Here is a 24,074-nt window from a genome sequence, read left to right on the forward strand (position 1 = left end):
AGCTGAGTAGTATTCCATTGTGTAAATGTACCACAGCTTTTTTATCCATTCATCTACTGATGGACAGTTGGGATGTTTTCAAATCTTGGCTATCGTAAATAATACTGTAATGAACATATGGATGCATATATTCTTTCAAATCAGTATTTCTGATTTCTTGGGATATATTCCCAGAAGTGGAATCGCTAGATTTTAAGGCAGTTTCATTTTTAATTTTTTAAGGAAACTCCATACTGTTTTCCAGTATGCATTCCTACCAACAGTGCACAAGGGTTCCCACATGTTCATCAACACTTTTTTGTTGATTTATTGATAGCCATATTGACAGATGTGAGATAGCGCATTGTGGTTTTAATTTGCATTTCTCTGATGATTAGTGACACTGAGCCATCTATGTCATCTTTGGAGAAGTATCTATTCAGATCCTTTGCCTATTTCTTCATGGAATTTCTTGCTTCTTTTAGCTGTTGAGTTGTGCAAGTTCCTTATAAATTTTGAATATTTACCCCTTATTAGATGTATCATTGGTTATGTTCTCCCATTCAGTGGGTTATCTTTCCACTTTGTTCATTTTGGATTTCCTTTGCAAAAACATTTCAGTTTGATGTAGTCCCATTTGCTTATTTTTTCTTTTCCCTTGTTCAAATAGATATATAAAAAATATTACTATCAGAAATATCTGAGATTTTATTGCCTGTGTTTTCTTTTAGGATTTTATGGTTTCCAGTCCTCCATTTAAGCCTTTAATCCATTTAGAGTTTATTCTTGTGTGTGGTGTAAGAAGGTGGTCTAACTTCATTGTTTTGCATGTATCTGTCAGAGTCTCTAACACCATTTATCGGAGGGACTATCTTTATTCCATTGTATGTATGTTCTCGCCACTGTCAGGGTTGACTGCAATGGCATGGGTTTCTTCCTGTGGATGCTCTGCTTGTGAAGCTTACTGGATCCTGTCTGTTGTTTTCTGAAGCTGGCCACTGGTTGTGCTTGTTTTGGGGCCTCTTGGGAGGAACTCTGGGGCAGACCTATGTTTGACCTGTGACTGGCCCAGGGAAGGTAACCTGTTTGGAGCCAGAAAGCTATACATAGTTTATAGCTACTTCTGTGGGGCTTGGGTATGAACAGGGAGGACCAAACTATGCACCAAGATTGGCTTTTATTAGCACCAGGCCTGGGGGCAGGCCAGCAAAAGTCTCAAGGCACCCAATATCTGTCTCCATCTGCTGGCTGCCTGTTACGACTCAATCACTGAAAGAGCTTCTGGTGGTTCTTGAGTTGCATGAGTGAGGTTCTCAGTAAGTCATCAGGTAGAGGTGAAATGTTTCTTACCAGACTGATACAGGTTCAAACTGAGTGCCTGTGCTGGGTCTGAGGCCACTCAGCAAATGTCCCAGGGTATACTAGGTCTAGCTGTCCCATACAGGGGTCCAAAGATCTTTGTGGTAAGTTGGGGTCTTACAGAGTCATCAGGGTGAGGCCAGTAGAGTTTATAAGGCCCAAGCCAACCAAGATTTGGCTGCATGAGGGAGGCTCTGCATTGGTTGGGTGTACAAAGAAAAATTAGCCCCTGTGCACAACTCACAAAACTAAGTTTGTTCAAGATTCTGCCAGGAGCTGAAGTTCAGCAGGGAGGGGCTCTGGGAGTTGGGAGATTAGGGCTAGATCTTCTGTGAGGGGGAGGTTCCAGTCAGGCTGGGAGGAGTGGCCCCTTTCACAGAGCCACGCAACTCCATCTGTCCTGGATTCTGCCCAGACCTTGTCAGTGTGGATCCACCAGGAGTTTGGAGGGAGAGGCTAGCATATCTTCTGTTAGGGGGTGGCGCCAGTTAGGTTCATGGGAAAGTGGGGGCAATGGCCCTCACTACAAAGCCACACCAGTCACTGATACCCGAGTCTGTCCAGCCCAGACAGCTGACTCCTCAGTAGTATATGAAGTCCACAAGGTGGGGCTACAGGGAATCCAGAGGGTAAGGCTATTGCATTCCCTCAGGGTGATGTCATAAGGGAGTGCTCCACCAAGAAAGACGGCATCTGTGGTGTGGGAAGAGGGACTCAGCACAGGGGTCCTGGCGGCTGTCTTCAGCTGTATTCCCAGAGCCACACACCCCAGTCTCTCCTCTGGGGTTTGTGGCTCTGCCCTCCCTCTGCCAAAGCCCTGGGTAAGTGGCTGCAAATGAGATTTTGTGCATGGTCCCTTTGAGGGCACTGTTTCTCTAGAGGACTCTTGTCTCTCCTTGGCAGAAAGAATCCCCAGTGATTTTCACAGGCAGATGTTATGTGGGTGCTTCTTCCTGGATCTAGTGTTCTGGGCTGGGGAGCCCAGCTTGGAGTTGAGACCCACTCTTCTTAGGGGTAACCTTCGTAGCAATGGCACTTGAAGCAGCTGGAATCTCAGTTGCCACCCATGGGTGCAGGATCAGCCTTTTTTGCATCTCTGTCCTTCATACCAGTCTGGATTTAGCTTCTTCTGTAAATACTTGGTTATAAGACTTCTGTTCAGTTTATCTGCAATTGGCTATTCAGGTTTTTTGTTCTGTATTTTAGTTTAATTCCAGTTTGGTCCTGGAAGAAGGTGAGTATAACATACTCCACTGCCATTTTGGATCTTCTGCCATAAATTTTACTTTCCATTAATATTGATAATAAAAATATGAGCATATGAAATATCTAGGCAAATTCATAAAAACAGAAAATAGGTTAGAGGTTACTAGGGGCTGGAAGTGAGGATGAGAAATTATTACAGTTTCCTTTTGGGATTATTAATAAGTTTGTAAATAGATAACTGTGGTAGTTACCACTTAAGTGTTTCACTTAAAAATAGAAAATGTTAAGTCACATATATTTTACCATAGTAAATAAAGCATTTTTGATCATGTGTGGTTTATTACTTATTCAAAACTAATAGAAATTACAGTTAATTTGGGGTTCTATTTCCTTCACATGAAAGAATTCACTAATTCTGTATTTCTGATCACAAATGTGATATAATTTTCCAAAGTTGTTCCTTTCAGAAGAGAAAGTTGGAAAACTTGAAATATGAGCAAGAAAGAAAAGCAGAAAAAAAATACTCAAAACAAACTTCTTACTTTAATTGGTTCAGGCTGCATCACAGGTGCAGGCATAGCAATGGCACTTGAAGCATAAATCTGGTGATATGTTCCTTGAACTCCATGATCAGAATAGGGCTATTACAAAAAAAGAAATGTATTGCCTTTCATTTATTATTTAAAAATATTTATTAAACATTACAATGTACTAGGCATTTTGCTACACAATGAAAAAACACAGATGCTAAACACATCTCCCATCTTTACCTTATAGACTGATCTTGGACAGACAAGTAGTCAAAATTACTGTAAGACCTATAAGACATGTTTAGGGATGCATGGGAGGAAAAGATAAGAGCTAGTTGATTTAACTTAAGAAAGTTGGGGAATGCCCTAGCTGGTCTGGATCAGTGGATAAAGCATCAGCCTGCGGACTGAAGGGTCCCGGGTTCGATTCCAGCCAGGGGCATGTGCCTGGGTTGCAGGCTCGATGCCCAGTGGGGGATGTGCAGTAGGTAGCCAGTCAATGATTCTCTCTCATCATTGATGTTTCTGTCTCTCTCTCCCTCTCCCTTCCTCTCTAAAATCAATAAAGAAATAATTAAAAAAAGAGAAAGTTTTCTAGTAGAGTTGAAGCCTGAATTTGAAGAATAAGGGAAAGAAGATGGAAACAGTATGCACAAAGACATCGAGGCAACCAAGAACACATCTCATTTGGAAGACCTGTGTAGGTTGTCTGGTATGGCTGGAGAAAAGAATATACACTAAAAGAGAGCTGAAAGAGAGACATTAGAACAAAACGTAGGGAACAGTTGGCTTCTCCAACAGATGGTGGAACCATTTATTGAGATATGGAATACAAGAAAAGCAAGTTTGATGTTTATGTAATTGTGTGTAAGGGGGTTGGAGAGAAGAAGTTAGGATTATAATATAGGGTGTCACCGCAAAATGTATATAAACTTTAACAGCTGATAGCTCAATTTTGAAAATAAAATGTATTTTAATAAACAATGACTTTATAATTATTCAGTGTGTTCACACTTTTTTGGGGACAACCTATAAAATTTGAGGTATTTGTAGGACTTCTAGTAGCAGTGGTATGTAGAAAGCAAAATGGTTCCATCTAAAGTGTTTTTTACTTAGCAACCTACTTTATTAATTAACTAATATCTTTGACTACACCTTCTATCAGAAACAATATTAAAATAAAATCATGCATATAACATTTTTATGAAAATATTATAGAAAAAGTACCAGTTATAAGCTAATATAAGTAGTAGTTCCAGAAAAAATCTTATTAGAGTCCACTGGCTTAATACCAAATGCAGATTGTAGCTAAAAATCTAGTGTTAAAGAATTCCTACCTCATTTCCCCCTCCCCTTGAAAACCAGGAAAAAAAAGAACCAAAGATAGATTTAAAAAAAAATGCCATCATCAATTAAACAAGGAAATACCAATTATTCCCAAACCATGAACAATTTAAAACATCTGACAAATGCTATGCAATTTGGGACCCATAAAAACGAGGACTTATGAAGCCTCCTCAGACTTCAGGAAAAATAAAGATCTGCTTAAAAATCAATATTCTAAAAGACGTATTGAAAAAGTCTCAAATGTAGCAGCACAGAGATCCAATTTCATATTATTTAATAGCAGGGGATATGGAATTGAAGGAGAAATCATGTTTTCATCATTTAAAAAAATCTACTGCCCTGCCTTATAGCTGAGGAACACTGCTGGAGGTGAAACAGATTGAAGGTAGAATGGGAGGTAGCAATTACTACAATCCAATATAGAAAATGATTCCCAGAATGCTAAAAACTGAGGGAAGAGCATCCCAACCAGGACACTTACAACAGAGTGGAAAGCACCTTCAAACAGCCTGATCTTTCTACCCTCTATTTTGACAAGTAGCTGTTCTCATGTAAAAATTAGCATAAAGGTGAAAAGGAAAAGCAAGCCCCTTAAACATGCATACTGCCTCATCTTCAACTACATTAAAGAAAGACAAAAGTTGAAGAAAAAGGTGAGAAATTACCCTAGAAAAAGTGGTAAAGTTTAGATAAATAGAATTCTTTTGATTCTTAAAGAAATGATAATAACATGATCTCTAAAAAGGAGATCAAGAGAGATTTTAAGTCAACATAAATTTATAAGACAATGATATAACCCAACTGGCAGAATGTGAGATAAAAAAGATTAAAAATAAAAGAGATGAGATGTTGCCCTGGCTGGCTGCTCAGTGATTAGAGTGCTGGCCTGTGCAACGAAGGGTCGCAGGTTTGATTCCCAGTCAAGGGCAAGTATCTGGGTTGCAGGTTTGATTCACCACATAGTTGGGATGCATGTGGAAGGCAATCAATCAATGTGTCTTAATGTTTCTCTCTTCCTCTCTTTCTCCTTCTCTCCCTCCATTCTGCTCTCCAAAAATCAATGGGAAAAATATTCTCTAGTGAGGACTAACAAAATAAAATAAAATATATAAAAGAGATGAAAGCCTGATTAGTCATAATAAAAATAGAATAAACACAATGAGAAATATCTTAGTTACCTTGAAAAGTATAAAAACAAGTACCATGATAAAAAAAACAAAACTACCTGAGAGATGATAGATATGAAAGACAAAAAGTTATATACCTTTACATAATTTGTATTCTATTGTTTAAATCACCCAGTCTGTGGTACTTTGTTCCATCAGCCTTTGTGTAAACTAATACAAGTATCAAGCAGTTATTTTGTTTTTGTTAATTCTCATCCAAGGACACTTTCCCATTGGTTTTTAGAGAGTGTAAAGGAGGGGGAGAGATAGAGAGAAACACTGATCTGAGAGAGACACATCGATTGGTTGCCTCCTGCATGTGCCCTGACCAGGGCCAGGGATCAAGCCTGCAAGGGAGGTACCATATGTGCCAGTGACAGGAATCGAACTAGGGACCCATCAGTATATAAGCCAATGCTCTATCCACTGAGCAAAACCAGATAGGGCTCAGCAGTTCTCTTATAGCTAGTCTTATTTCTTTCCAATTTATAGACAAGAACATGTTGAACAAGAATGTAAGAACTCAAAAAACATAGCATCCATGTGCCTTCTTTAATAAAGAGTACTTGCAGATGCAATCAACCAAGTGATAAATGTAGGATGAGACAAAGAATGAAGAAATCCCAGTAAAGGTATTTTTTAGTAATCCTTAAGATCCATCTGTGCAATTTATTGTTCACGAACAAAATTATAATGTTATAAGTGTTAGCAATATAAAAATAATACAAAACATTTAAATTGGGAGGTGGGTGCTAACTTTCTAATCTTTCACAACACTGATTTAAAACATGCATGTACAGTTAGTTCCTGGAAAATATATGGAAGATTATTAGTAGTGGTTTTAAAACATGCATGTACAGTTAGTTCCTGGAAAATATATGGTAAGGTTATTAGTAATGGTTCAAAAATATAATTTAAAGACATGCAGTCACCATCTATAGTTATAAAATAAATTTGACTTACATTTTTGAAGGAAGAATTTTTAAAATATTGTTTCTTGACTTAATTTTTATGTGCTTTTAATTGACAGAATGTTAGCAACAATGTAAATTAGACAAATCAGAAGCAGTGTTTGGTATCTTACTCTTTAAAGGAGATCGAGTCAGGAATGAGCCTAGTAAAGTGAACAGTTGATTTGAGAAATTATTCTGAACTAATTAGTGAAGAAATCTAAGATGAAGTATTCTTAGGTATAAAAAAGTAAAAAATAAAATATGCAGCTTCAATGAAGGTCTTGAACAAATACTTTTAGAAAAGAAAAAGAAATAAATGTAATAAGGTAGTAGATATAAATTACTTGGAGACTATTACGTACTTCTGGAATGGAAGCTTCCATCAGCGACAGCGGAGGAGGAACACATCCTCCATCTTGTGCAATTTCCACTGGTTGATAAAAAACCTCAGACGGTTGTAGGTATAGGAACGGAGCAGAAGAGGCAGGAGACTGAAACACAAAACCATAGTTTCAATTCAAATACGATTAGTTATTTCATTTAAACCAAATGATTTACCCAACCGATGAGAGAGAAATTTGTTTCATATGTTCCTGAAGTTCTTTTTCAGGGATAGCTTAGAAATATCCCAGCAACAAATTAGGAACTCTGGGTTTATAAATTCTAGTTGTGTAGATATCATTAAAAAACTATTACGAGTAAGGACTATATGCTCTTAGTGCTTCAGAACCTCATCTATAAACTCAGATAATTATATTAAGATCACTACTAAAGGTTGTAATAATATAGCTGATGGTATTTAAACTATCATAAACATCTATTCTCAGCTTTGTGACTTCTCATGGAGGTGGAAAAATGTAAAAGATGAAACCATCTTTTGGTGGGATACTATTTGTTATCAAAGTTGGGAGCTGGAATACTTATTTGAGAGCACAGGTCAAACGAGCAAAATCTGAAGGATAGAAAAATGTTAAAATTTCCAATAATACTAATAAAATAAAAGTAATTTTTCATGTTTTTGCAACACTCATTTATAAAATGCTTTCACTTACATAGTCTCATTTGATCTTTACAAAAATCATGTGAGAAAAATTTTAAAGGGATAGTAGTCTCATTATTTTTATTTCACAAATGAGGAAGCGGAGAAATACAGTGATTAAGTTAACTGCCAAAGGTATCACAGTTAATAAATAAAAGAGAGGGTCTCTAACCTAGTTCTCCTGATTTTAATATTCATGCAGTATTCACAAAAGCACAGTGAAGAAAGTTAATATTTACCTGAGGAACACTCCACTGCCACTGACCTGGTAGACACTGTGCAGGTGCCTAAATGAAAGAAAAAAAGACCCCACAGATAATAAACAAGGGTTAAAACTGGATTATTTACATGCCAAAGAATGGACCCCTATATCTCAAACTATAAACAAAAATTAACTCAGAATGAATCCAAGACCAAAATTAAGACCTAGAACTATAAAACTATTACAAAAGAGGTCATAAATCTCTATGATTTTGAATCAAGCCAATTTTAAAATTATGACATCAAAGCACAAGCAACAAAGCAAGAAAAGAAAAACAATAAACTGAACTTCATAAAAATTAAAATCAATGATGTGTTGGCAAGGATGTGAAGACATTATATAAATTGCTGGTAGGAATGTAAAATGGTACAGCCTTTTTGGTAAACAGTATGACACCAAAAGGTTAAATACAGAGATACCATATAAACTCAGTAATTTGACTTTGAGGTGGTAAGACCTAAGAGAAATGAAAACATGGCTGCACAACTTGTAAACAAATGTTCATAGCACCATTATTTACAACAGTCTCCAAATTAAAAAACCCCCACACAAACCCAAATGTCCATCATCTGATGGATAGATAAAATGTAATATATCTATATAATGGAATATTATTCAGCCATAAAAAGGAATGAAATACTGATACATACTACCACATGGACAAATCCTGAAAACATTATGTTAGGTGAAAGAATAATCACAAAAGATCACATTTAAAAAAATTTATTTTGGGGGTATCAAATGATATATTAATTTTGAATGTTGATATTTGAAGGAGTAAAATATTTTTAAAGAAGATCCTTTAAAATTTTATTGTTTCAAGTATTACATGTAGTAGTACATTTATCTCCTTTTTTTCCCCATTGACCTTCCCGCAGCCTCCCCTACCCCGTTGCATGCCCTCATCCCATCCCCATCCCCTGCCCAGTGTCTTGTGTCCATTGGTCATGCTTATATGCATGCACACAAGTCCTTTGGTTGATCTCTTTCTTTCCCTTTCCAACACTCACCAGCCTCCCCACTGTAATTTGACAGCCTGTTCCATGTTTTACTGTCTCTGTATCTTTTTGTTCATTAAGTTATAGTTTTATTTTCTATAAACAAGTGAGATCATGTGGTACTTTTCTTTCATTGCCTGCCTTATTTCATTTAGCATAATGCTTTCCAGTTCTATCCATGCTGCTGCAAATGGTAAGAATTCCTTCTTTTTTTATAGCAGTGTAGTATTCCATTATGTAGATGTACCACAGTTTTCTAATCCACTAATCTGCTGATGGGCATTTAGGCTGTTTCCAGATTTTAGCTATGGTGAATTGTGCTGCTATGAACATAGGGGTGCATATATCCTTTCTGATTGTTGTTTCTAGTTCCTTGGGCTATATTCCTAGAAGTGGGATCACTGGGTCAAATGGAAGTTCCATTTTTAGTTTTTTGAGGAAACTTCATACTGTTCTCCACAGTGGCTGCATCAGGCTGCATTCCCACCAGCAGTGCAAAAGAGTTCCTTTTTAACCACATCCTGGCCAGCACTTGTCATTTGTTGATGACAGCCATTCTGACAGGTGTGAGATGGTACCTCATTGCCGTTTTGATTTGCATCTCTTGGATAATTAGTGACTTTGAGCATGTTTTCATATGTCTCTTGGCTTTCCTTCTGTCTTCTTTCAAGAAGAATCTATTTAGGTCTGTTGCCCATTTTTTATTGGATCATTTATCTTCCTTTTATTAATTTGTATGAGTTCCCAGAAGATCATTTAAAAAAATGTATTTTTATTGATTTCAGAGAGGAAGGGCTTAAGAAAATATTTTAATAAAAATATTTGAAATAAAATGATTTATATATAGATTTGTTAGATAAATGAAATCACTATTTATGAAGTGAGAAACACAAAGGAGATAAAACCTGACTAAACCATGAATTACCCGATCTGATTAGCAAAAATTCATAAAGCTATAAATCTTGTATTTGTAAAAAGAAAGGGTAAAATTTATCAAAATGGTCCCTTACCCTTTCTTTTTACAAATATAACTGAAAAGAAATGTGAAGTGAAATTATTTGTTATATTGTAAAATATATTATAAACTGATACCAAAATCTTTCCTAAGTATACGAAGGCAAAATACTTTGTTTTATACCTGCAAGTAGAAAACCAGAGTTAAAGTATAAAATTAAGTCGCATTAGAAAATTTCCAGAATACGTCTGCTATGTCAAGTGAGCTAGAGCTGTATGTTGATCAATAAAGGAGCTGGTTCAATATGGTGCAAGCAGAGAGTGACTTTACTTTTTCACCCTCCAATTTAAAAGCATTGAACTGAGCTAGTCTTCCTTCCCTTAGGTAGAAATTAGGACATGTCACTTTTGGGTGTGGTTGAACCCAAATGCTGACTCTTTAGTTAGGAACTTTTAACTCCAGAGAGACCACTCTGGCCCCGAATTCTAGAAGCTTACAAAGATTATTTCTCTACTAAGGTAATTTCTCTATAGAGTTTTTTTTGCAAGGGTTTCTTCCGTGAGGTTCACACCTTGCTCTTGGGAAACTAGCCTTTGCTTGCTGTGAGAAGTTTGACTCATTCCCATGCAATTCCCACTGCAGACCTTCTCTCCTGGCTCTGGCTCCCATAGAGCAGTCCAGCTCTTTCTTTGAACTTTTTTAGGAGAGATCCGGTCCAAGTGATACCATCTCACAAATTTCAACAAATATTAAGCTTATTTTTTCAGAAGTCCTCTTCACTTGGTTGAGGAGAAAGGGAAGTGCCATAGCACTCTTAACTCTTGTCAAGCCTCCTCCTTACCAATCTTCCCTATCAATCTCATCCTTTATGACACTGCTTACTCCTCCTGTAAGCCCCTGTAAGAAACCTCCCCCACCCCCGCACAAAAACATTGCTATCAAGGCTTAACTATCTCTTTAATTATTAGAGTATTTGCATGAAAAAGAATAAAATGAAAGATACAAAAAAAAAAAAAAAGACTAAAGTGATCAAGAAGGATTTTCACTGTACTAATGTTTACCTGGTAGTGATATGCAGATTGCTGATAAACAGGCTGAGTTACCATCACAGGGGAACTAGATATAGAACGTGACTATGTGAGAAAGGAAAATGGAAAATTATTTTAGACAAAATTCTTTAAAATAGTTTACAATAAAATTTATCTCAAATTGTTACTTAAACCTAGGCAGTTTATAGTTTATTATTGGAAATGTCATTTTCCCAATGGGCAGTCTAACATCCCTCTCACAATCCAGGACTGCTAGCTCCCAAATACTTGCCCTCCTGATTGCCCGTAACCACTTCTGTCTGCCAGCCTGATCACCCCCTAACCCTGATCACCCCCTGCCAGCCTGTTTGCCCTAACTGCCCTCCCCTGCAGGTCTGGTCACGCCTAATTGCCCTCCCCTGCAGGCCTGGTCCCCCCCAACTGCTATCTCCTGCAGGCCTGGGTCCCCCTCCCAACTTCCCTTTCCCCAACTCCCCTTCTTTGAGGCTTGATTGCCCCCAACTGCCCTCCCTTGCGTGCCTGGTCCCTCCCAACTGTCCTCCCCTGATGGCCATCTTATTTCCACCTGGGGGCAGCCATCTTGTGTGTTGGAGTGATGGTCAATTTGCATATTACTCTTTTATTAGATAGATACCTAGTGCACAGGTGGGGGCCAGCAGGTTTGCCCTGAAGAGTGTCCCGGATCAGGGTGGGGGTTCCCTTAGGGTATAGAGTGGCCTAGTGAGGGGCCTGTGGTGGTTTGCAGGCCAGCCATGCCCCCCAGCGACCCAAGCAGAGGCCCTGGTATCTGGGGTTTATTTATCTTACATAACTGAAATTTTGTAGACTTGAGTGGAGCCAAGCCTCCTGCTCATTCTGTGGCCACAGCCATTTTTGCTGGGATTTATCTTTCATAACTTAAACTTTGTAGTAGAGGCCAAGGCAGGCCAGGGCTGTAAGTTTGGCTTCCTCCATTGCCAGGGGCAACTCAAGCCTCCTGCTCTCTGCAGCTATGTGGCTGCTGCCATTTTTGTTGGGATTTATTTATCTTCTATAATTGAAACTTTGTAGCCTTGAGTGTAGCCAGCCAGAGTGTCAAGGAAGCTTGGTTTCCTCCATTGTCCGGGGAAGCCCAAGCTTCCTGCTTGCTCTGTGGCTGCAGTGATCTTGGTTGGGTTAATTTGCATATTCACCCCTGACTGGCTGGTGGGCATGGCTTGTGGGTGTAGTGGAGTGATGGTTAATTTGCATATTACTCTTTTATTAGATAGGATATAGATTTGTACTTGTCTGTGGTTGACACTTTTTAGAAATAAAATACTTTAAAAATTTATGTACTAGATGGAAACCCTTCTAAAACAAAGTTACTTACAGGCCAAGGTGGTGGGACAGAAGTTACCTCTGGAGTATGAAAATAAGCAACACCATTATGATAAGTGTAAGGATATCCAGTTGAAGTTGTTAGGTACATTGTTCCAGCTGCTGGCATTATACTGGAACCTAAAGTAAAGATTACATAATAATAATTAAAATGCTAAATTTAACTTTAAACACTGTAATTTCTCAACACTGGAAAACGTTTATCTTAATACACCTATACAGTTATAGTAAAAATTGAATGTTATGTTTTTAATTCCATATGTTAAAATATCTTTGAAGTATAAATTTTCAAACTTACTACCTTAAAACTTTTATTAGCTTAAGGTGCATAAAAAAGAAAAAAGTTTAATAAGGAATACTAAAATTTCACCAATTCAGATTTTAATGTCAGTAAAATAAAACACAAAGTTAACAAATAGATTAGCAAAGTAATTATTTTACAGTATAAATTATATGTATTTTATTTACTATACAGTCACTGTAGTCAAGTTCCTAAGACTTTAGTAAGACCATTTATTTGTAAAAGCCCAGTGAAGTTGGAGGATATTCTACATTCTGGAAGACATTTTGGTTCCACCCTACAAATTCTAAATTGATAAATACCAAATCAAAATTAAACTCCATATCTGTTAACTTCTAAGTCAAAAACAGAACAGTCCAAATAAACACAACCTATTAATTTGTCAACAGATGTATAATAAGTACCTAATGTCTTAAACATTTCAATAGACACTAGGACAGACATAAAGAGTAAGAAAATTTAGTTACTAATTTTATGTGACATTGCTCCTTTTAGCTGAAGACTTTGTTAGAGATTTTAATAAAAATTATAACTAAAATCTATAAAGAGGCCTAATTTAATAAATGGGACGAGTGAGAAAAAAAAAGAGAAGACTTGAAAGCATTATAGAAATTTGAGGAAGGCACATAATTTGGCCAATTCTTAAGCTTTGGGACTGTTCCTTTTGATAATTTTGACATGTGGTTGGGTTATAGAACATATATAACCACAGTTTCTGACATTAGGTCTATATTTTAACTTTTAGTACTTTCACTATAATTTTTAAGTTACTTTTCTAATTAGAAAATTTTCTAGTTAGTAATTCTAAATTACTTTTAATTACTTTTGAAATTTTAAATATATTTTTTTAAATCTAATTTTCCCTTTAAAGGTATAACTATATGGAATATGTTTAAGCATCATTATTCAGATAAAATTTCCCCTACCTGTCCCCGCCTGAATCTAGTATATATTAATTTGTGATGAGAAATACTCATTTGGCCACCAACTTTGCCAAAGTAACTTTATTAAATGATAGGAACCTGATATTTTAATGATGTTCTACCAAAAGTTTAATATTAAAAAAAAAGAACTATGTAAAAATATTGAAAAATACACTGGGTGTTAATACATACGAGGGATCCCTACTTGCTGTTTTCTTATTGCTGGACCAATGTTTAGTTTCTTATCCTTATAATTCAGTTTTTCAGCCTAAAAAAAAAAAAATTATTTTATTCTTTTGGTACTATTGTTTATAACAATTAAGGAAAACTAGTAAGAAACACTTTACTTATTTTAAAAAAAACATATTTTTATTGATTTCAGAGAGGAAGAGTGACAGAAACATCAATGATAGAGAATCATCTATCGGCTCCATCCTGCACACCCCGCACTGGGGATGGAGCCTGCAACCCAGGCAGAGGCCCTGACTGGGAATTGAACCGTGACCTCCTGATTCATAGGCCAATGCTCAACCACTGAGCTATGCCAGCCAGGCAGTAAGAAACAGTTTAAAATTCAGATTATAACATTCTTTAATGATAGCAAATTATAGTGGAAAGGATAAAGTTTTTGGATTTAAACAGATCGAGGTCCGAATCTAGTGCTTTGATCCTAATTCCTCATCTGAAATAAAGTCAATCATCTATTCATGGATTTGGGAATTAATCTATTCATTAAAATTTATTTATAATTCCAAAATCAATACTCATGGAAATTTAGCAGTTATTAGTTGGCAATAGCAGAGGTGAAAAATGTGAATTGTCTGACACACATGGTTCCAGTTGAGATCAAAGAAGGCGACACTGTCTTATTTCAGCTTTTATACTGTAAACAAGTGTCCTTTTTGTGGTCTATATAGGGCCATGTGTTTTGCATTTTTGTCTTTATGTTGGGGATTCTGCTACTTAAAATGGCCTTTGAGTGGTGCTGAGGTGCTGGTCAGTGTTCTTAGGCGTAAGAAGGCTGTCATGTGCCTTAGGGAGGGGAGGTAGACTTAATTCAGGCATGAGCTGCAGTGCTGTGGTCCATGAAATCAATTTTAATGAATCAATAATAAATACTAAGTATGTCTTTAAACAGAAACACATAAAATAAAGTTATGTATTGATTGGTTGATGAAAATACTGTGGGCAGAAGCTTGTGGGAATCTAGCCATATACTACTTCTAGAAACATCACTTCAATATTTGTTAATTCAGTATTTATGGTGACTTTATAGAACACTGGTACTATAAACAAGGAGAACTGAGAACATATCATTTAATATACAACTCAAAAACTATTTTTTCTAAAAAATTAAATGTCACAATTGCCAAATTTAAGTTATTACCCCAAATTATAGGCTACAGATTTTTTTTTTATATGAATGTTCTTAGTTCATATAAAGATTTTCATAGGAGGGGAAATAATCAAAGATAATATCATTCTAGAAAACTATATGTATAATGTTTTTTAGGAATTTAAAGTGCTATTAACACTTAGAAAATATATACACTTACATTCTTACCTTAAGCAAATAAAGTAAAAAATTAGATTACAACTCTATAACCATACTCATGTAATGATTTGATTTTTTCCCTGCAGATAAAATTTATCTTTAATACTTTTAAAAAATTAATTCAATATTTTGTAGGCTAATGTCAATCTTAAGATGCAAATAAGTTAAAAAAAATTTAGCAACTGATCATTGTATTAGAACTGTACTATTAAAATAAACACCACAAAGAATTATTTTGAAAGAAATTCCAATAAGAAAGTTAAAATATCTTACCTCTTGTAAAATTTTTTGGGCATCTTCTTGTGTCTCAAAAGTGACGAAACCATACCTAAATAAATGAATTATTTTCTTAGAACATTACTTTAGAGTTATATTAAAAATTAAAAACAAATTTATTTTTTAAGAATGGGCTATTATAGGAGTGAACATTTTTCTATGGTGCTTGAGCATAAAAAACTTAGGAGAATTTTTACAGGATAGTGAAACTTAACACTATCACTTCCTCTTAAAGTCAGGGGACTAAAAGAAAAAAACTCAGGAATCTTGAAATAGTTTCAGATCTGAACTGTGTAAGACAGAAGAGCATGAGAGATATATGTTTTGGCTTACAAATTAGGATGCAATAAATTTCAGCCCAGAGCAATAATCTGTTTTTAAAATAATAGAGGTTTGGCTTTAATAGAAAAATATTTTTAAGTAAAAATTTCAACACAAATAAACTTTTACATTGGTAAATGAGTATACAAATATATTAATTACTATTATGAGCATATATAAACTGATAATACAATTATGTATTTCCTAATCAAATTAAACTAGAAGTAGGTACAATGCAGACTTTACACCTACTTTTATTTATTTATTTATTAAAATATATTTTATTGATTTTTTACAGAGAGGAAGGGAGAGAGCTAGAGAGCTAGAAACGTCGATGAGAGAGAAACATCGACCAGCTGCCTCTTGCACATCCCCTACTGGGGATGTGCCCGCAACCAATGTACATGCCCTTGACCGGAATCGAACCTGGGACCCTTCAGTCTGCAGACCGACGCTCTACCGCTGAGCCAAACTGGCTTCGGCTACACCTACTTTTCATATATAATTGTTACTTTCAGAATATAATTCATATAACATTCAAGATACATGTTCAAAAAAAGCCAAAATAGTCAGACAAAAAGAAATAAAAAGTATATCCCTCTAAAATGTAATTTCTATTTAGATAACTTAAGGAAACTTTTTTGAGTAGTATTATGTTTCTTATTTTCTTAATTACTGTATAAATTTTTTTTTTTAACAAAGGAATTTCTCTTTTTTATTTGGCTAAACATTAAACAAAGGTTAAGGAAATATTTTTACACTGAATTTTTTGGTAGATCATATACACCAACCAGGGAAAAAAGCATAAAATAGTTTATATGTATTTCTATGTGATTATCCTATATAATAAAAGGCTAATATACAAATCAACCAAATGGCAGAATGATCGATTACTATGATGCACATTGACCACCAGGGGGCAGACTCTCAATGCAGGATGCCCCCGGGGTCAGTGCACTCCCACAGGGGGAAGACTGCTCAGTCAGAATCTGGGCTCATGGCTGGTGAGTGCAGTCGTGGTGGCTGGTGCTATCAGTTGGACATACACCAAGGTCTCCCCTGACTGTGGACTATGAGAGGGCACAGATCAGGCTGAGGGACTTCCCCCTTGCAAGTGTATGAATTTTGTGCACCAGGCATATAGTCAATGATAAAAAAGAATATTACTAAAATAAAATACTGCCAATTCTATAAGCTAAACAAAAGATATACAATCTCATTTTTATCCTAAGACTAGAGGCTTGGTGCACAAAGTTTGTACACTCAGTGGGATGGGGGTGTTCCTCAGCCCAGCCTGCAGCCTTTAGCAGTCTGGGACCTCTCACTCCTTCCTGCTCACTGCTCCTTAATGCTTGGCTTGCCGTTCGTTAGTGTTGCTGCAGAAGCAGGAGAGGCTCCCACTACCACTGCTGCGCTTGCCAGCCCTGAGCCTGGCTTCTGCCTGGGTGGCACTCCCCCTATGGGAGTGCACTGACTACCAGGGAGCAGCTCCTGCATTGAGTGTCTGCCTCCTGGTGGTCAATGTGCCTCATAGCGACCAGTCAGTCTGCTGTAACTGTTGCTTAGGCTTTTATTATATAGATCATTCATCAGTCTGAGGAAGTAGCTCATCTGTTTAAAAAAAAAACCAAAACACCTCTCTGCAGAATCCCATTATCTCTTCCAAAGTACCCACTTGTCATGTTTTTTGTCTCTTATATAGTTTTCTATCACTTCATTGGTCCATTCTTTTATACTTATAAATACATATGTCTGGCCTCTCTCTCAAGAAAACAAATAAAATCTTTCTCTGATCTCCACTGCCTTAACTATTTTCTTTAACTTTGCAGTCAAACTTCTTAGGTAAGTACACTATATAAACTACCTTTTCTTCTCTGAAATTTGACTTTTGCATATACTAATCCACTAAAACAGCTCTAAGTTCATTAGACATTTATAGACAAATCCTACTGCTTTCTTCTCAATTTTCATTCTCCTTACTTGAGAAATTAAAAATTATTATTGGGTTATATTTCTCAGATTAGTCCCTTAATTAAATCTCTGAGATCTAGAGATTCCTATATGTCAGCTTTTTTCAAATAAAGCTCTCTTTAGTCTAAAGCAGGTATGTGATTCCAACAATATCTGATTCCTTTAGCTTCTGGTTCCTTAGCTATTGGACATTATCTACTCAGCATTAAGTGCTTGCTATGTAACACTGAATGGTTCCTTAGCCCATGCAAGAATAACTCCCAATAAATTATAGTGTCCCCCTTCCTCCAACACACACACACACACACACACACACACACACACACACACGAGATGAAAAGGTAGGAGGAAAGAAGACTGCACAAAAATCTCCTTTGAAAAATGGAACCAAAGCAAGTTAGCATGCAAATTCTAGTAACCCAATAAAGACACAGTTGTTAATTCTATGTACTATCTATAGTGATACTAACCCTTTAGACACTCCAGCTCTGTCATTTACAATCTTCACTTCTTTTACAGACCCATATTGGGAAAAAAATTTTCTTAAATCATTTTCATTTGTCTAATGGCATAAAAAGACAAAAACATTTTTTTAATTGATAAAAGATGTAAAAACACATGCCTGTTTTAGAGACAGAAAAGTTTACAAATAAATAATATGAATGAATGTAAGAATACCTCTCATTAAAATAGTGGATGAAACCACTAGGTTATTAAAATCAATATACGTAAATACTTTATGCAGTAACTACACTGTTAAAAATAGTAAAAAGTTTTAAGCTGAATTATTTTAAAACTACAAAGAAAGCTCAGTATTTAAAGGAGTTCTTACTCTTGAGTTGGCCATTTGAAAAATACAATTGTAGTAAGGAAATTCAGGCATCCTATGCTGTTTGAAGGTTTGCCTTACACCACAGCTTTTACAGAAGACCTACATTAGTACCTGTTTTGGCTAACCAAGAGGAATTCAAAGAGGACTTCTGCTTTTATGAGAAAAGGCAAAAAGTGAAAAAGTTCAGCTTTTGCTTTGCAGCAAGCCCTTATAGAGGCAGCATGCAACCCAACAGGAAGAGGGAACCTGCCAAGCTCCTTCTCTGGAACTGCACTCAGAAGCTCAGCATCAAGCTGCTATAGCTCTGACTGTGCCTGCAAGCATCTGTGCTTTCTCTCAATTTATTTTGTTTATCCCTGAGCAAGATGTGTCCTTAGGTGTCAGAAAAGCCTAAGAGAGTGCATAAAGATACTATGCTTACTAGCTTAAAACTGGAAATAATTAAACATATTTGGTATGGTATTTTGGGGGGCCTGGGAAACATTAAAAATTTTCCGTATGTATTTATGTCCTTGCTTTAGAACATTTCAGTTTATGAAAGGTTTCATAGGAATGCTCTACTTTCAGAAAGTGGAGGAAACATGTGTTCCTAGTGGGCTCACATGAAGGCAGTGGAACTAAGTTATGCTGGCCTACACCAGTCACTTAATGTAGCCATACAAATGTTTAAATTTATTAATGATTTATTTTGTAAAATATACTAAGCTGTTTTAATATAAATCCTGAATGAGAATAATTAACTTGAATATTTATGGTCTGCCATTAATATTTTCCATAGAAATAAAATCTTTTTAAAAATAAGCATTTCCTAAGAAGTCACTTTTATTTTTAGTGAACCATTCTTATAGTTGCTTACGATTCCACTTAAGATATCCTTCTATGCCTTTTCTGTAGGTGTTTACTAAATGGGGATACTGTAAAACACCTCACAAAGTATGCCTCTCTGAAATAGCTGACTTCATTTAAATATATTACTGTTAAGATGCTTTATTCTGACAAGAACACAGGCCTGTTTGGGTAATCAAATTTTAAGTAAGGCGATAGGAAGCAATTTGCAAAAGATGAAAGTCAAGGAGGGTACTCAGGAATCTGAAATAAAAGTTGGGGTAAAGAAACAGAATTTCATAGGACAACTTTTGGGTTTTTCTGAGTCTTCTTTTGCAAATTACAATCACTTATTTGGGCTACTGGAGTACTATGCAAGAAAGTATAATTAATAAAATGTGGTGAAATGAAGAATATAGAGCTATGAGTCAGGAAAGTAGGATTCTAGTCTTTATGCTGTCACTAAGTAGCTAGGAGACTTATAGATAGGTCAGTGAGCCTCAATTTCCATGTATGTGAAATTGCACAATTATATATGCTCTATTTAAACTCCATTGTTTTAAAAAAATATTCTTTATATTAAGACAATTTGAAAACTATTAATCACGGTACAAATAGCAAATGTTATTATTTTTATAGTTGTACAAGGAAACAATTTCCGAGAAATAAAATAACTTCTAATGCAAAAATTACACCATGTTGTACACTGAAATAGGTACCTTAAAGTCAATTCCTCCTACGAAGATGCGATTAGGGATCACTGTTCCATATCTTGGGGCACTTGTTGGGTTATTCAAAGGCACAGGTGACGCAGGATTAGGGGATGAAGACAATGAATCTGTTTGTGTCTGATTTGATGTTTGCTGAAAAATAAAAATTCTTTTTAAACTTTTAGCACTGTATATCACTATTTAAAAAAAGTTTTTATTGTTTTTAAAAAAATATATTTTTATTGATATCAGAGAAGAAGGGAGAGGGAGATAGAGATAGAAACATCAATGATGAGAATCATTGATTGGCTGCCTCCTGCATGCCCCCTACTGTGGATGAGCCCACAACCCAGACATGTACCCTAGACCAATTGAACCCAGAACTCTTCAGTCTGCAGGTGGATGCTCTATCCACTGAGCAAAAGCAGCTAGGGCACACTGGATATTACTTTAAAAAAATATATTTTATTGATTTTTTTTACAGAGAGGAAGGGAGAGGGATAGAGAGTTAGAAACATCGGTGAGAGAAAAATATCAATCAACTGCCTCCTGCACACCCCCTAATGGGGATGTGCCCACAACCAAGGTACATGCCCTTGACCGGAATCAAACCTGGGACCCTTGAGTCCGCAGGCTGAAGCTCTATCCACTGAGCCAAACTGGTTAGGGCAACTTTAAAAAAATACTTATTTTTATTAATTTTAGAGAGGGATAGGGAAAGGGAGAGAGAGAAACATCAATGATGAGAATCACTGATTGGCTGCCTCCTGCATGCCTCCCACTGCGGATCGAGCTTGCAATCTGGGGCATATGCCCTTGACCAGAATTGAACCCAGGACCCTTGAGTCCGCAGGCTGACACTCTATCCACTGAGCCAAACCAGTTAGGGCTGGCTATAATTTTTGATGCAGGCTGAAAATATGTATGTTTCAAAAAGATAAGTCATTTAGCCGAAACCAGTTTGGCTCAGTGGTAGAGCGTCGGTCTGTGGACTGAAAGGTCCCGGGTTCAATTCCGGTTAAGGGCATGTACCTTGGTTGCGGGCACATCCCCAGTAGGGGGAGTGCAAGAGGCAGCTGGTCGATGCTTCTCTCTCATCGATGTTTCTAGCTCTCTATCTCTTTCCCTTTCTCTCTGTAAAAAATCAATAAAAATATTAAAAAAAGATGTCATTTAAATAAAATATACTTCAGACTTTAATTTTATGCTAATTTACTAAAATTATAATTAAAGCTAATAACTTTTGGGGGCAACATAAAAAGAGGAAATGTAGAATCTACTCCATTATAGATAAAGCCTTAAATATATTAACACTAGAGGCTCGGTGCACAGATTTGTGCACTAGTGGGATCCCTCAGCCTGAGCTGTGGGGATCAGGCCAAAAGCAGCTGATATCCCCTGAGGGGCCCTGGATTGCAAGAGGAAGGTTCTCAGGTGATGCACCCCAGAATCAGGCTCCCTCCTCTCTGGGTCTAGGGTGCAGGTGAAGCAGATTCGGGGCCAACAGTGCCCCAGCAGCAACCTAACCCATGGCCAATTCCACGAGGAATCAGGTTCCCTCCTCTACTGGTTGGAGCATCTGCCCCCTGGTGGTCATTGCGCATCATAGCTACCAGGTGAACGGTCAAACAATTGGATGATCGCTTCGGGGAAGCACGGCATATATATATATATATATATATATATATATATATATATATATATATATATATATATATATATATATATATATATATATATATATATATATATATATATATATATGCCGTGCTTCCCCGAAAATAAGACCTACTTACAGGTTTCCTTCTTAGTGAAATATAAGGCAGCCCACCGAAAATAAGGCCCCCCTAGGCTAAACATGAGAGATTTGTTCCACTGATTCAGAAAGAAATGGAGTCACAAGAAATTCACCAGGAAATTCAGGAATTGGATTGTTATGATGATGTTCCAGAAGATGATGACATGATTGTCACTGAATAAATGAGTAAATTCTTGATACTGTAGGATTCACAGTTTGTCTGGTTTGTGTTGACAACTACCATACTACCGTACCGTAGACAGGTAATAAATTTCCTTTATTTTCATTTAACAATAAATGTGTACCGTATTCTTCTTCGTGGAAAAATAAGACATCCCCTGAAAATAAGACTTAGTGCATCTTTGGGAGCAAAAATTAATATAAGACACTGTCTTATTTTTGGGGAAACAGGGTAGAATATATATAGATACTTATGTTAATTTTTAAGTATGCCACTTAAATATTATTGCCATTTAAATACTCTAAGTATTAAGGAGGAATTTTAAACTCAAAGAAATTTGAGAAAGAGAAAAGTAGCCCTGGAAAGCTAGGAGTTAGCCTGGCATAACCGACTTAGTCCTGGTAGTGTTAGGTGTTGACCTATAACTCATAGCTAGGCTGTGGTATTTTCTTGTTAACAAAACACCAACAAGGCTACTCTGTGATTGTGGTGGATCGAGATAAAATTCCATAATCAACGTCTGAACATTGGCAAGAACAAAAGCATTGTCTAAGCAACGAGAATGACTAAACACCCCTCTATTCTGGCTGAAATGAGTGACTGCTCCTCCTCCTTTATCAGCTTTAGCCTTATCTATATTTCTTGCCTATAAGAATTAACATACTAATCAATTACTCCCACATCCTGACAACATGCATTTCAGAGAAAAGCCCTCTTCCTTGCTCTCTCTCCAAAAAATGCTTAACTCAAGCCTAAACCCTGTAAGTTCTTTTTAACATCATCTTACTGATAGGTCCTGTGGTGTATACCCTATGAAGGACAACAATTTAATAGATTCAATTTTATTAAACTACAGATGTGCTCCTGACAGTTTCTGGCCAAAGAACATTGACAAGTTAATAAACACTGACATTCAAATTTACTGTTTTTTAGTTCTAACATTATTTTTTAAAATGCACTTGTTAGTTAGAAGATTTGACTAATTTCATTAAAAATTATGCTATACCTAGCCATGGCTGGGTGGCTCAGAGAGTTGGAGCATCATCCTGTACACAAAAGGTTGTGGTTGATTCCCCTACAGGGCACATACTTAGGTTGAGGGTTCAATCCATGGTTGGGGCATGTACCACCTATAGGTATGCATTTTTAAACCAAATAATTGAGCTCGGTATATAGTCATATGTTCACAATTCTGTCAGGAGGTCCAATTTAGATTTTAATGAATATAAGACTTTGCACAATGGCAAGATAATACCGTTTCCCCGAAAATAAGACAGTGTCTTATATTAATTTTTGCTCCCAAAGATGCGCTAAGTCTTATTTTCAGGGGATGTCTTATTTTTCCATGAAGAAGAATATGGTACACATTTATTGTTAAATGAAAATAAAGGAAATTTATTACTTGTATACGGTACGGTAATATGGTAGTTGTCAACACAAACCAGACAAACTGTGAATCCCACAGTATCAAGAATTTACTCATTCAATGACAATCATGTCATCATCTTCTAGAACATCATCATAACAATCCAATTCCTGAATTTCCTGGTGAATTTCTTATGATTCCATTTCTTTCAGAATCAGTGGAACAAATCTCTCATGTTTAGCCTAGGGGGGCCTTATTTTCGGTGGGCTGCCTTATATTTCACTAAGAAGGAAACCTGTAAGTAGGTCTTATTTTCGGAGGATGTCTTATTTTCGGGGAAACACGGTAGATTCTTAAGGTACATCTAAAAAAAGAAGACTTGGGAATAGAATTTTTAAGAGAAACCAACTCAAGAACTTGCTAATTATTTTCCTTGTAGGAACACTAAACACACTTCTGGGACAATCTAATATACTAAATGAGTTCTTTAAAAAGCTTGAAGTTCATAATTTCAATTTTCAGAGAAACAAATACATAAAAATGAATTTCAATTTAGATAATGGAATTGCTCTTTTTCACATTTTGTCTCCTCTTCACTTCATTAGCCAATAAACCATCATCTCTAAATGAATCTTTGCAAGATGCACAAACCACTAGGCCAGTGGGGACTATGAGGCTATAGGCTTGCCTTATGGGCTCTATTCTCCGTGTTGTCGTAAGAGGAAAAAAACACATTCTTCCTAATATGGCAGTTCACAAAAACATCTGTTAAACCACAGAGAACTCATCACATTTAAAAATTACTATATTGTT

At 36.3% G+C, this 24,074-nt stretch overlaps 1 protein-coding gene across 1 annotated transcript; it reads right to left on the reverse strand.

The window, feature by feature from the left end:
* Positions 1-3,068: 3,068 nt before the first annotated feature.
* On the reverse strand, positions 3,069-12,311 carry BOLL (boule homolog, RNA binding protein; the record flags this gene model as incomplete). The annotated part of the gene is made up of 5 exons (XM_084891417.1): positions 3,069-3,185; positions 6,903-7,031; positions 7,819-7,866; positions 10,856-10,927; positions 12,195-12,311. The coding sequence occupies 5 exons, from the start codon at positions 12,309-12,311 to the stop codon at positions 3,069-3,071; spliced, it is 483 nt and encodes a 160-aa protein (XP_084747543.1).
* Between the last annotated feature and the right edge of the window lie 11,763 nt (positions 12,312-24,074).

Source organism: Pipistrellus hanaki (assembly GCF_964339955.1).
Source record: "Pipistrellus hanaki genome assembly, chromosome: 8".
Classification (NCBI taxonomy): domain Eukaryota; kingdom Metazoa; phylum Chordata; class Mammalia; order Chiroptera; family Vespertilionidae; genus Pipistrellus; species Pipistrellus hanaki.